Genomic DNA, 12,828 nt, shown 5'->3' with positions numbered 1-12,828 from the left:
CAATTTTGTAGTCATTCAATGCTGGTCTGATTCCTAATAACCTCCTCCCTTTTAAAAACTCATATACAACCTGCATCAATACAGTACATATATGCATAAAAAAGTAAAAATATTTTGAAAAGCCAGTCTGATATCAGGAGATGTTTTAATTTAATTACAAATATTGCACAGCAATATGGCTAAAAAATAATAAAATGTCTGTACTCCACGATCACCTGGCTAACTGTCACCTGGATCTGCAGCATACAAATTGCATGCATATCATAAAAATGAAAAAAAAAACAGTACTTTTCTAATTCAGATGCTAGGACTTTGGAAATGTAGAAAAGCTTCTTCAAAAAGTTAAGACCTAAAATATTTGTAAAATTCCTATAACAATGCTTTTTAAGTCACAATTATGTTATAAAACAATTTTGGCTGCAGGATATACACCCTCTTGCGGGATTTGGTCCTTCATACAATAATGTGAACATCTTAGGTCAAGCTGTTTGTTCCAAAATGTGAGTTCTTAAAATGAATGCCATATAAATATTATCACACAACTGTCTACCAACATGGCCTTTTTACCAGCATCAATACTGGTATGTGTATGTTTACATGTTCTGACTGCCCTTAACAAGGGTAAAAGGCACTTTGAGGCGTCTCAATTTTGCATGGTTAAAATATATAATTTTGAAATCAATTACTTAATAAAGTAGGTCTACCTATGGATTTTTTTAAATCTAGTGAATACAATTAAAACAATTTGTGCAGTTTCTTGAGGAAAAGGTTTTTAACAGAATCCCTTTTCATGTAACAAACTACAAACTACAGTGCTTTTTTAAAAAAAAACAACTTTCAAGCTCTCTTACCAGTTCTTTTAGCTGAAATACAATATCATACCTTCCAAACTGGTTGTTTCAGCACATAAGTATGTAGTTAGAAAGAAGGTTAAAAGGTTCAATATTGATGAGTCACCCGGACATCGCCTTGAAAAAACTAAGTTGTCCTAATAAAGACTACAAACATCCTGCTGTTTCAATTTTTTTTCACAGAAAGACTGAGACAGTTCTTATACAGAAAACCAACATAGAGAATGACCTGGAGTCTGGAATGCAGCAAAAAAGTGGAAAATCAAATCATCTTCTTTGCAATGTGACTTAAGAGAGGGTGTGATTAGGGTAACATCTCCAGCTTGTTCCATTACTCACAAGCAGGAGACAAGCAAAGACATCTCTGTGCTATCACATGCGCGTTTGTTCTAAAGTAAATAATCTTCTCACATCAGTTACAGTACCGCAAACTGTATTACAACTGATAATCTGTTACTGTATAATGGAATGTAATCCTTTGAAGAGATCCACTTAATGCTGCAGTGGTTAGCCCAAGTAATTCTCTGTAGGTCTGACACTGTGTGAACTGGTAACACTACATCATGTAAGAAAGTTGGAAACCTCCGTGAATGTTTTTGTAGGTATTAGCGGTTTCGTTCACAAGTGAAACAAAGTAAAAGGACTAAAATACTTTGATGATTTCACGTGTTGTGTTGGACTGCAGAAATGCACTCATGCACTGCATTAACAGTGCAGGCTGAGCTTCAGATTTGGAAAAGTTAGTATAACTGAAACCCCGAATATGCATCAAGGAAAATCAGAATAAAGGACTAAAGTGAGAAATGTCTGGGTCACTGACCGATTGCAAGCTAAACTAATTCCAGCATCTGCCCAGCAAACTAATATAGCTATGTTACATTTATATTCTTTGTGACACAAAGTTTATTTTGAAGACATAATACTCTGGCTGTTGCCAGCATTCCTTAATTTTGATTCCACTGTCAAAATGAAAACAAACGACCTGCATTTAAAATGGATTTTTGTGAAGCTGCCAAGAAACATTACTAATGTTGGCAGAATTTAGTAAATCTTGGCCCTCTGGATTTACATCTCAAGCCAAGCTAGAATGGGAAATTTTAATCAGGATTTTGTGTGCCTGCTCTGGTGTTCTGCATTTGTGAACATCCAGTCCCATCTGTTTAAATCAATCTGAAAAAAATCTAAAGAAAAAAATGATATATTTTATGGAGAAGATAAATAAAATAAATATGACTATTATGATAACTGATAAACTCATTAAAATAAATATGACTATTTTGTTATTAGAATGACCTTTATATAGAATATATTTAAATATTTTTATCAGGAGACCATAGGTTAAATATATATGCAACTTAATGTAAATTAAAACATTTTTAATTTAATTAAAAATGGGACAGCTCAACACAAAAAGTTAAGTTTGTGTGAGCGATATTCTAAGACACATAAAGCAATTAATAAACACTGTTGAAAAAAGTGAATGTAATTTAAAGTTCATTCACATGGGAACAGCACAACTGTGATGGCTTCTAACAAGACAGTACCTGCACATACCCGAAGTGTTTATGGGACATGCCTTAAAATAGTGATGTATAAGAAACTGCTTATTATGTTCACATTATTCTGTATTGTTTTCTGGTGCAGTACATATTTATATATGAAAATGAATATGTCATTTGGTGTAAATTGCTTTCTAATTTTTGATTAGTTATCTTCTGGTCTTTTCTGTTCTGCATTCACAACATGTATGGTCACTTGCTTTGTTAAGCTCCTTGGGGCAACATTGTTGTGAAAGGCGCTATATAAAAATTAATTGAATTGATTTGAATTTGGAGATCCACAATATTTCAGGCATAAATTACATAGCAGTCGATATTCATGATGTAAGCATTAACTTTCATTTTATTTCTTATTTACTTATTTTGCAGGGATGAATTTTCTGTTGGATGTAATGTCCCCCCCAAAATTGGCTTGTTTCTTTTATAAAGAAAGTTCAATAGTTAAACGACAAAATAATTTCCTGGTTTTGCTTTTTTTTCTACACCACGGTGCCTGATAAGGTTTTTGTAAAGAATACTGTGCCAAGGGAAGCCCTAGTAGTGACTTATCTAGTAGCTCTAGATAAGTTCTAGCTCTATCTAGTAGGTAAAGCTCACAAGAGTGGCTCAAAGCTGACCAAGGCCTGACTGTTCAGGTGGGCAATAAGGTCTGTAAGGTTATCAGTCTGAACAGAGCTAGGTTCATCATGGTCCTACATTCATTATATGCAATGGAAATAGAATGAGCTGGCTTATTTGATCAGTATAAGGTGTTTTTTTTAATTTTAGAAAAAAACATAATCTTTTTTATAAATATTAATAGAATGTTCATTTCCTACAGTGCAATACAGTAAACGTAGGTAAATCAAAGATTAGTTATTTGTAATAAATCTGGTATTATGGGAAAGACAGTTAAACTAAGCCAGGAAATAATACAAAAGAACAATTTTGCAATCTCCCATGGAATATCTCCCCCATGGAAAATACACTGTCCTGCATATTTTTGTGAGCCTGGCAAATTTTATAGCACACAAGTTGTGCGAGTATACTCACCTGTTGTCCTTGTTCACTGTGATGTTTTCTCCTTCTTGGACAAGCTCCTTGACTTCAGTTAGTCCATAGTTTTCCCTTGTGATCTGTAAAGAGAAATATTTTAGGGTGGTGAATGGCTCTGTGGCTAAGGATCTGCACCTGTGGCTGGAAGGCTTACGGCTGTGGCTGGTCGGCAAAGGAATCCTACTCTGTTGGGCCCCTGAGCAAGGCCCTTAACCCCAACTGCTCCAGGGGCGCCGTATAAATGGCTGACCCTGCGCTCTGACCCCAAGCTTCTCTCTCCCTGTCTGTGTCTCTCATGGAGAGCAAGCTGGGGTATGCAAAAAAGACAAATTCCTAATACAAGAAATTGTATATGGCCAATAAAGTGATCCTATCTTATCTTAAATCAACAAATATTTCATTTCTCATATCAGCTTGGCTGTTGGTTTTTTTTTTCACACTGAATTTCATTTGAAACAGAAAGGTAATAGCATCTACAAGTAAAAAAAGGGGCCTTTTGCTTACACTACCTCACAGTTATTATTCATGGAACTGCTTTATATATTCAAAGCCCTGTGATATTCAGCTTATTTGCTCTGCTTGTGCATAACCTAACAATGCTAATCTAATCATATGCATGATTTGTTCTTAAACACAACTTGTAACAAAACATTTAGAACATTTTACTATAATTATTATAAATCCTAGTATAAAAAGAAATCCTGCACTCTTTTAAGTGCTTTGATCCAAATCCTAGAAGACATTTCAAAATGTAAGTGACTTCCATTACAGAGCAACACAACTATGAAATATTTTCTAAAATGTCTAAAATATTTCCAGAAAACAGACAAAAGCACATAATAATAGTTGTCTTGACCCACATTTATTTTTTTTACTAATATAGTCAGCAATAAATTCCCACATGCTATACTCCACAAGTGTATAATTTGTGGCCTAATTTGTCCTAATTACAATTATCCTAGTCCCTTCTGCAGATTGACCCCTCAAACACAAAATCTTCTGCCAACAATCTGTTGATCCTCATGTAGTGGCTACTCTTCACTGGTTACTTTCACATCTGCAGCTGCACCTTGAGAGATACCAAACTAGCAGTCCTGTAGTAACTTGAATTAATGATCTCAATGCCTAATCAGCAAAACCCAAAGGACAAATCTGATTACCATGCTGCTTATCTAACTCTCTCATTTCCATGGATGAGACCATTATACAATAGACAACAGACTTCGTTCTCATAGTTGGCAAGAACTACATACTGTAGTTCCTTGTTTCAACAGAGCTACTTAGCCATTTTATTAAATACCACAATTTATCAAAAATACATTTCCTCACCTTAAATTCTTTTGGAATATTGACAACATTTATTAGCAGGCACCTGAGTTGCTGCTAAATATAAAGTTCACCTCCCCATGGCACTTGGACTTACAGCAAAATTCAGACAGAAGGACTCCTCCACATCATCCCCTTGATAATCCAGGAGCTGCTGAAGACTCCTGGAAAGAAAATGGCAGAAATAATAAGAAGCATTAGAAAGCACTCTGACAACAAAATAATAGAAAGATATCTAAGTGGCGTTATATTAGCTTTTCATAGGACTGCACATATGTTCAACACTAACTGCAGGCATAAAGACAAACACGAACGATGTTATACTGTATGCACAAAATATTACAGTAAAATATGAGTAGCAGCCCCTGCAACAAGAAAGAGATGAAGGGCTTTTGTGTTAAAGGTCATTGCCGCTCAATGTATACCTTAACTTTAAGAGAGAAAATATACGATGATATAAAAATAAATGCCAGACAAATCTGTGTTCAGAAGCTTAGGATGAATTTGAACTCATGTGAAAGCTATGTTACATTCAGTTCTTAATAGATCATCCTAAACATAAAGAGACTTACATCTTATAATAAAATTAATTAGTGCGTGACATTGGTTTAATTGGTGACAGACAGTAAGTCATTTCCTATTTTACTTCGGGGCAACTCATCTTCAGCCATCCAACAGGATCGGTACCTCCGAGTATCATAACCATTTTTAACCCTACAATCAGACAGTTTAAAACCCTGGAGAGTGTTTCAGAAGGAAGCAGACTATTTTAAACAGCTCTAGTGTTGAGTTACAGAACTGTGAGATCATCTACCAGCTGTGCCTGGATGAAAGGGACCTGCCTGAAAAGCCAACGAAATGCAGATCTTCTGGAAATTGCGCCAACATGTCAAGTAGAAATGTCATCAGCCAGCTTATTTATGTTGGTCTGCACTTACTACAGTACCAATAATAGCCAACGATGAAAAGGATTTAGCAGAGTTCCAGGAGAATATTTAATAGAAGACGATATCATGAATTGGAAAGCATGCCCTCTGGTGGACACTGCTGCTCTAGATGACCTCAAAAACAGTGGTTCCGGTTCCACAACATTAAGGAGAGGGTCGAATGTACTGATCCTCACAAAATCATACTATACCAAATACTGGAAGTATTTTTCTTTAAAGCCCCGTACTAATTAAGAATAATGTGTTTACAACTTATCCCCATACAAATGTATTTGTCTTATAATTAATTATAAACAATGCTCTCCTAAAAAAGATATGCTAATGTAAGGCAAAAATGCATCAAAGATGTCCTGCTTCAATTAATGGTGTTTTTTTTACAAAACAGCAATGCAAAGCTTAATTTCACAACAACATAACAGCTGTTAAACTCAGGTACAAAGGCAATGGTAAATTCCATGGGAGCAAAAACCAATGGATTTTATCATTTAAATCCCTTGGGAAATTAGAACCTTATATACTGGGGCTACCTCAAATTACACTCCTCATGAATAACAAACATGAGTTATGTCAAGTTGCTGAAAAGCACAAAATGCAGGGCAAGAATGTGTTTGAGATTTGCCTCCCTAGTCACCTTAGAGCTAAAGCTATAATCTGTTTTCTGAGAGAGGTAATTTAGAGATCAGTAAATGGTTGCACCACTTTCCCCTGGCCATCTGCAAACAATTAGCCCGTTAAGTATTAACACAATTGATTAAGGAAGCATTTCATTCAAAGTGCCTCAGCTGGTAAAAAATGTGCATAAAACACATGTGACATTTCTACCAGGCAAATACCTAATAACAACCTTGCCCTTAATCCTTTTGCATATATGTTAAAGACAGAATTAATCTGAATTACTGGATATGGGAATTTTCACATTCCTGTTACATAATGTATTACAATGTATTTGCTTAGAGGCTTACATTAACAATTTAGTTTTTGCAACACAATTCATAAAACTCAAGAAAAAATTTACATTAATACCCAAATTCTAACATTATCCCACTGGTGTGACACTAAAAGTAAAGCTGGGTACTGCATACAACTTTAAGAAATGTATGAAGTGAAAAGTATGAAAACATTTTAATTTAAAAATATAAAGCACAAAAAAGTGGTAACTGACATTAACATTACACTTTTGTGTCAACATTGTTTCATTAGCTGAAAGTCCTTACGGTGGCCCCACTTTCTTGCACGTGATTCATTCCTTCATAAACCATAAATGGAGGCATAACAGAAAATCATAAAAAAGTAACATGATAATACTAAAAGTCCTACTTCACAACACTCTAAATTAAGCTATCAGGTAAATCTTTAACAGTGGAATGATAACAGAAAACTAACAAAAATGATATAATATGTTATTCCATCATATTGGATATGTGCATATTATTTGGCATATTTAAAACTTATTAGGCTCTAATGTAATTTACCAATTTTTTTAAAGTTTAATGAATATACCCATCTGCAAAACAACATGTTCACACACAGCCCTCATATCCACACCCCTCATCAGCATTAGGGCTTTGTGTATTTAACATGAGTTTGGAAATTTCCGTTTGCTTAATATTTACCATATCAAATTTGCCTCAAGACTCCATTCTCCTACCTTTGTTCTCTGAGATTAGGTCCGAATTATTTCATGTGTTGACTTGCTAGGCTTGATGCTTCATTAATTTCTCTGAGCCGAAAGCAAATAATATGAACCAGTCAGCATGGGACTTGGACATCGATTTGTTTGATTCGTTGAAAGGATTCCTTCAAAATGAATGGTTTGTGAACTGCACAGTACAACTTGGAGGGAACACACAAGCCATGGTACTGTTCAAACTGGGGGAAAATATTTGGATGCTTTCATACTAGTCTTGACTAGATGAACATGACAAATAAAAAGAATGGAACTCTGGAAGCTTTATTTTTCTGATCTCTCTCTGTCTTACTCAGACCATTTACTTTTACGTAAATCTATGAACAAACAGTATTGATGGGTTGAAGATACAATACAGCATCTTTTCATATCATCCAGGTATGTGTGTGGGAGGTGGATGTACCTTCCTTCAGTGGGGGACAGCTCCTTCAGGTCCTCCAGAGAAGGAGGAACATCCAGCAGCTTCTTGTAGAGGGCCAGGGGGAAGTGCAGGTCTACCACAGTGGAATTATAGATCGCCAGGCCACATGTAATCCCAATGAGGTGGAACCAGTTGAGTTCAACAAAACACTGACCAAAAGCAAAGAGACATGAGCATTAAATCACAACTTTGCACTAAAGGCTAAAAATGGTAAGATGATAAATTACAAAACTTGCTTTTTTCCTGAAATATTGTCCTTACAACACACATTGAAATAAATGAAAAAAATATTGTGAGAAAATGTCACTCAGAGTTGTACTGTATGGTTTGAATAAAAAAATAACAAAAATAAACTGAAGTCACTTTAGTGGTTATAATACATTACAGCATCCCACATCTTTTCCTAGAAGCCTTACATGTAAGAATGGATTAGGAAACAGAGAGGGGACCCAGAGACCCAGAGAGGGGGTCTTTTTCCAGTTACTCCAGTCCACCCAGCTGTTTCAAAGGGGTCCAGCACTGCTGGGGATTTATCCCTATGATGGGCCAGCATGCCATCAAGTAGGGTGGAGGTATCACACGCTGTCTAGTCAAAAAGCAAGATGTCCAGTTTCTACAGAAAATAGGAGCTCTGGCCTGTTAAGCCACTGTAGCTCTGGCGGTGTCATGGACATTACCTTTACCAACGTTATATAACTACATACAGTATTTACTTAAATTTAATTCTGGCAAATGGATAATGGAAAGTCATTATCCTGCAAAAGGACATGGCTGTGAGACAAGGATATTAAATAATAAATTAAGCTCTACATGCAAAAAATGTTTACATGTTAGGCACAAGCATCAACATGGAAAAATGTATTTGCTGCTCATTTAACTGCTATACATTACTGACCTTCCTGTTTAATTTCAACTGCTTTACAGGTAGCCTACTTGTTACAGATAACTAAACTGATTATGCTGAAGCATTTAAAAAACATTCCTGATACTGCTTTAATCAAATCCGATATCAGACTGAAATCAAACTTGCATTGGGTTCAGTTATTTCCACTGTTTGATCCATTTTGTAAAAGCTTCAGCCACTTCAGGGTTGCAGGGGAGCCGGAGTCTATCCCGGCAAGCACTGTGCGACACGCAGGATACAACTTTGGTGGGACACCAGTCTGTGACAGGGAACGCACGCACGCACGCACGCACGCACGCACGCACGCACGCACGCACGCACGCACGCACGCACGCACGCAGTCACTCACTCACTCACTCATACCAGGGACATATTTCCCAAGAAGCAAATTAAACTACCAACATTTCTTTGGATTGTGAAAGAAAACCGGAGCTCTTGGCGTAAACTCACGTGAACACGGAGAAAACATAAAAATTCCACACAGATACTGTAGCACCCCAGGTCTGGAACTGAACCCGGGGCCCCAGCGCTGCGAGGCAGCAATGCTAAGCACTGTACCATCTCGCCACCCCTACTCTCTTTCATATACTGTACAGTACTACGAATCTACAGTGAATGCTCAAGTATCGTATCCTTCTCCATTGCTCTGTTATTATTGTACTTTGTTTCTTCACAGCATTACTCACTTTGTCTGAGAACCAAAGAAGGTTTGATTCTTCGTAATGGGTGAACATTCCATAGACTGGATCCAGCAGTTCTTTCAGGAGCAAAAGGAAGAACTCTTTTGTTACCCCTCCTGCATCTACAGCCTCTTCTCCATCAAAAATGACCTGGAATCAAAACATTACTGTCACAGAACAGGCCTTTCAGAGTAACACAATCACTGCCTTTCCAAAGAAGAAAATAAGTGAAAGGAGAAGAGTCCACACTGTAGTATAAACAAATCAAATTGATCATGTTTATTATGTGAACCACTCAATGTACAGTATGTAAGTGCAAATGTTAGGTTTTCAGGAGCAATTAAGGGAAGGAAAAATGAGTTTTATGAATTCATATGGGTATGATAATGTACAGTACCTGTGTAATTTGCTTATGCCAGTATAAATGACTGAGTTGACTGATAATGCATCTTAGATTATTTTCCAAACCAGACACCTACTTGTTCTCAAAATGCTGACATTACCAGAAAACTACATCTGGGAAGTCTAAACACAGTAGAAAGTGAAAGAACAGCAAAGAGGGGATCTGAAAACTGTAATGACATGTACCCAATAACCTATAATATTCCACACTATACCTTTCACAATCCACAACATGCAAATGTTTCTAAACAGATAACACAGACAACTAGACACGGAAGGAAGACTACTAATTTAGAATGCTATTATTAGTGTTAAAAAATGTGTTTTGAAATGTGTCAGTGTGAGGAACAAGGAAAATCCCACCCCGAAAAGAAAAGAAAAGCAAAATATCAAATAATATCAAATAAAAATATCAAATGCTTAGGCTTTGGCTCAGGTGTACACTGAACACAGCAAAATTAAAACATTCTTGTTCCCCTCTGTAATAAAACTACTCAATGAAGGTATGTAAATGTAGTCCCCCCATTACATACTTATTTATCCATTTATTTATCACATACTGTTGCTGTGATCTCATGTGAATTTATGTTTTGCTTATGTGTTTTGTACTTCTGTGGGAGAAGCCAAAGACAAATTTCCACAGCAATGGACAATAAAGTATCTGAGAATAAATAACCAGGGTATAACAATATACTCCAAAAATAGAACTGCACCCCGAATATACTGTAGTAAAAAATTCTCACGAACGGTTGAACCTCTTACAGTGCTGAGGTTGTGTATTATTCTTAAAGTCCAAGGGTGCAAGAGATGATATCTGTACCACACCCATGGAAGAATGGTTTTTATACCATCTTGTGCATTCCATACTATGTATTAACCAAATGTATGAAACCAGCAGTTATATCACCCTGCAGCTCACTACTGGTAGCCCACTGAAGCTAAACAAGTGTGAGTCTGGTCAGTACCTGGATGGGAGACCTCCTGGGAAAAGCTAAGGCTGCTGCGGGAAGAAGTCTGACCAGTGCTCACCCTGCAGTCTGTGTGGATCTTAATGCCCCAATATAGTAAAGGGGATACTATACTGTAAAAAGGTGCTGTCCTTTGAATAAGACTTAAACTGAAGTCCTGATTCTTCGGGTCATTAAAAATCCCAGGGTGTTTCTCAAAAAGAGTAGGGGTGTTACCCTGGCATCCTGGCCAAATTTCCCCCTAGCCTTAACTAATCATGGCCTCCTAATAATCCTCATCTATGAATTGGCTTCATCACTCTATTCTCCTCCCCACTGATAGCTGATGTGTGTTGAGCATAGTGGCACATCATCCAGGTGGATGCTGGTAGAGGGGAGTGCCCATTACCTGTAAAGTGCCTTGAGTGGAGTGTCCAGGAAAGCACTATATTATTATACTTAAATATTCTCATAGCCATTGGTATACCGATTAATGAATTTTCTGATAATGTGAGATTAAAGCATGAAACCTGTCTGTGATTTACAGTGTGTAGGCCTGTTCAAAGAGATCTCTGACCTTGAGTGGCTTCTTGAGGTCGATGTCGGAGTAGATGCTGAGCTCTCGTAGGGCGTCACTAACCAGGTTATCCCGCCTTACATGCAGCACCAGGAAGGGATTGCGGGCCAAGAGGGGCTCCAGTGTCAGCAGCATGAACATGTTGTGCAAATTGGCTCCACTCACGGCCATCTGGAGGAGGAAAAAGAAAAGCCCACCTCTGCACCAAACTGAGAATATAACCCACAGCTGAGAGCTGTGATTGTAGAATGAGAAGGTAGAGGCTTTTGTTGATATTTGTGTTCCTTGATATGGTACAGCCTCACTTAAAGAGGTACAGAACATCTCATTTGTAACAAGCACACATACATCATTTGAGGTCTGCCTGGGAAATGTATGACTTGTAAATCTCCAAAGGAGAGATAACACATTCTTTTGTTAACTATACAAGCTTGACAACCATTGAAAAACCCTCCGATGGACTGAAGTTTAATACAGATGAAGGATTGTATTAAACTGGGCACAGATGATAAAACAAACCTTCTATATCCAGGAGTCTTCTGCAGACATAAAATGAAGATTTTTTCATTATGTCTAAAACATTGATATAGCAGCATTCTTTTCAATGACTTTTTACACGCTCACAACCATTTTTATTTATGGGAAAGAAAACTGAACTTTTTGTTCCAGAAAAAACAGTGAATCAGAAAATCAACAAATACAACATAATGAGTAATTATTAAATGTACATCTGAGATAAATTTATTTTTTTAGCAAATTTATTGGGATTTGAAGTGTCTAAATAATAATGATTTATGTAAACATTTATTATTGACCTTAAAACGATATATTTAATTCTATATTAAAATTTAATCACTTAATAGTAATAAATCTTAAATCACTGTTATATTTTAATAAACATTAAATTATAGATAATTAATTATATAATATTCAAATGCAGATTTATACAATTATAATGTATAATACATACAGGCCCCTCCAAATATACAGGTAGAGCTGCCACATTTGTCTTTATTCATGATATAACTGCAGCAGAAGAATCAATTTGAAGTTTCCGAAAGCATTTTATGTGATTACATAGATGAAAATCGTTCCATACCTATTAGTCAGAGCTTTATCATCTAGCTTACAATGAACCAAAACCTATAGCCAATGCAACCAAGGAGTTCATCAGAAAAAAAGTCAAGAATCAAAGACTGACCATGTGAATCTCCAGATTTAAATCCAACTGAGCATGTATTTCTTACATGATGAAAAAAAAATGAAGTCAGAGCTCCCCAAGAACAGGCAAAAACTCAAAGTTACAGCAGGGAAGACTTGGCAAAGCATCTAAAATAATTCCATAAAGAGTCTGGTGAGCTCAATTGATTACAGACTTCATGCATCTACTGTCTCAAAGGATTATGCAAAAAGACACTGATATTTGCACACTGAAATATACTTAAACTGAATGTTGAAATCTCTCTATTGAACACAAATTACCTTTGTTCTA

At 36.4% G+C, this 12,828-nt stretch overlaps 1 protein-coding gene across 2 annotated transcripts in view; it reads right to left on the bottom strand.

Annotated features, from left to right (window-relative positions):
- herc3 (HECT and RLD domain containing E3 ubiquitin protein ligase 3) overlaps nucleotides 1-12,828 on the bottom strand; it is a 49,245-nt gene that overhangs the window by 9,309 nt on the left and 27,108 nt on the right. For both annotated transcript variants that reach the window (XM_088909819.1, XM_088909829.1), the window contains 5 exons: nucleotides 11,337-11,507; nucleotides 9,417-9,560; nucleotides 7,809-7,975; nucleotides 4,869-4,935; nucleotides 3,443-3,525 (listed from right to left, as the gene is read on the bottom strand). In XM_088909819.1, coding sequence (XP_088765945.1) covers nucleotides 3,443-3,525; nucleotides 4,869-4,935; nucleotides 7,809-7,975; nucleotides 9,417-9,560; nucleotides 11,337-11,507 — 632 coding nt within the window. The remainder of the gene's footprint in view (nucleotides 1-3,442; nucleotides 3,526-4,868; nucleotides 4,936-7,808; nucleotides 7,976-9,416; nucleotides 9,561-11,336; nucleotides 11,508-12,828) is intronic.

The sequence above is a fragment of the Atractosteus spatula genome, chromosome 1 (genome assembly GCF_055471065.1).
Source record: "Atractosteus spatula isolate fAtrSpa1 chromosome 1, fAtrSpa1.hap1, whole genome shotgun sequence".
Taxonomy (NCBI): Eukaryota; Metazoa; Chordata; class Actinopteri; order Semionotiformes; family Lepisosteidae; genus Atractosteus; species Atractosteus spatula.
Note: the sequence above shows the minus strand (reverse complement) of the source record. Positions and strands in the feature narration are given on the sequence as shown.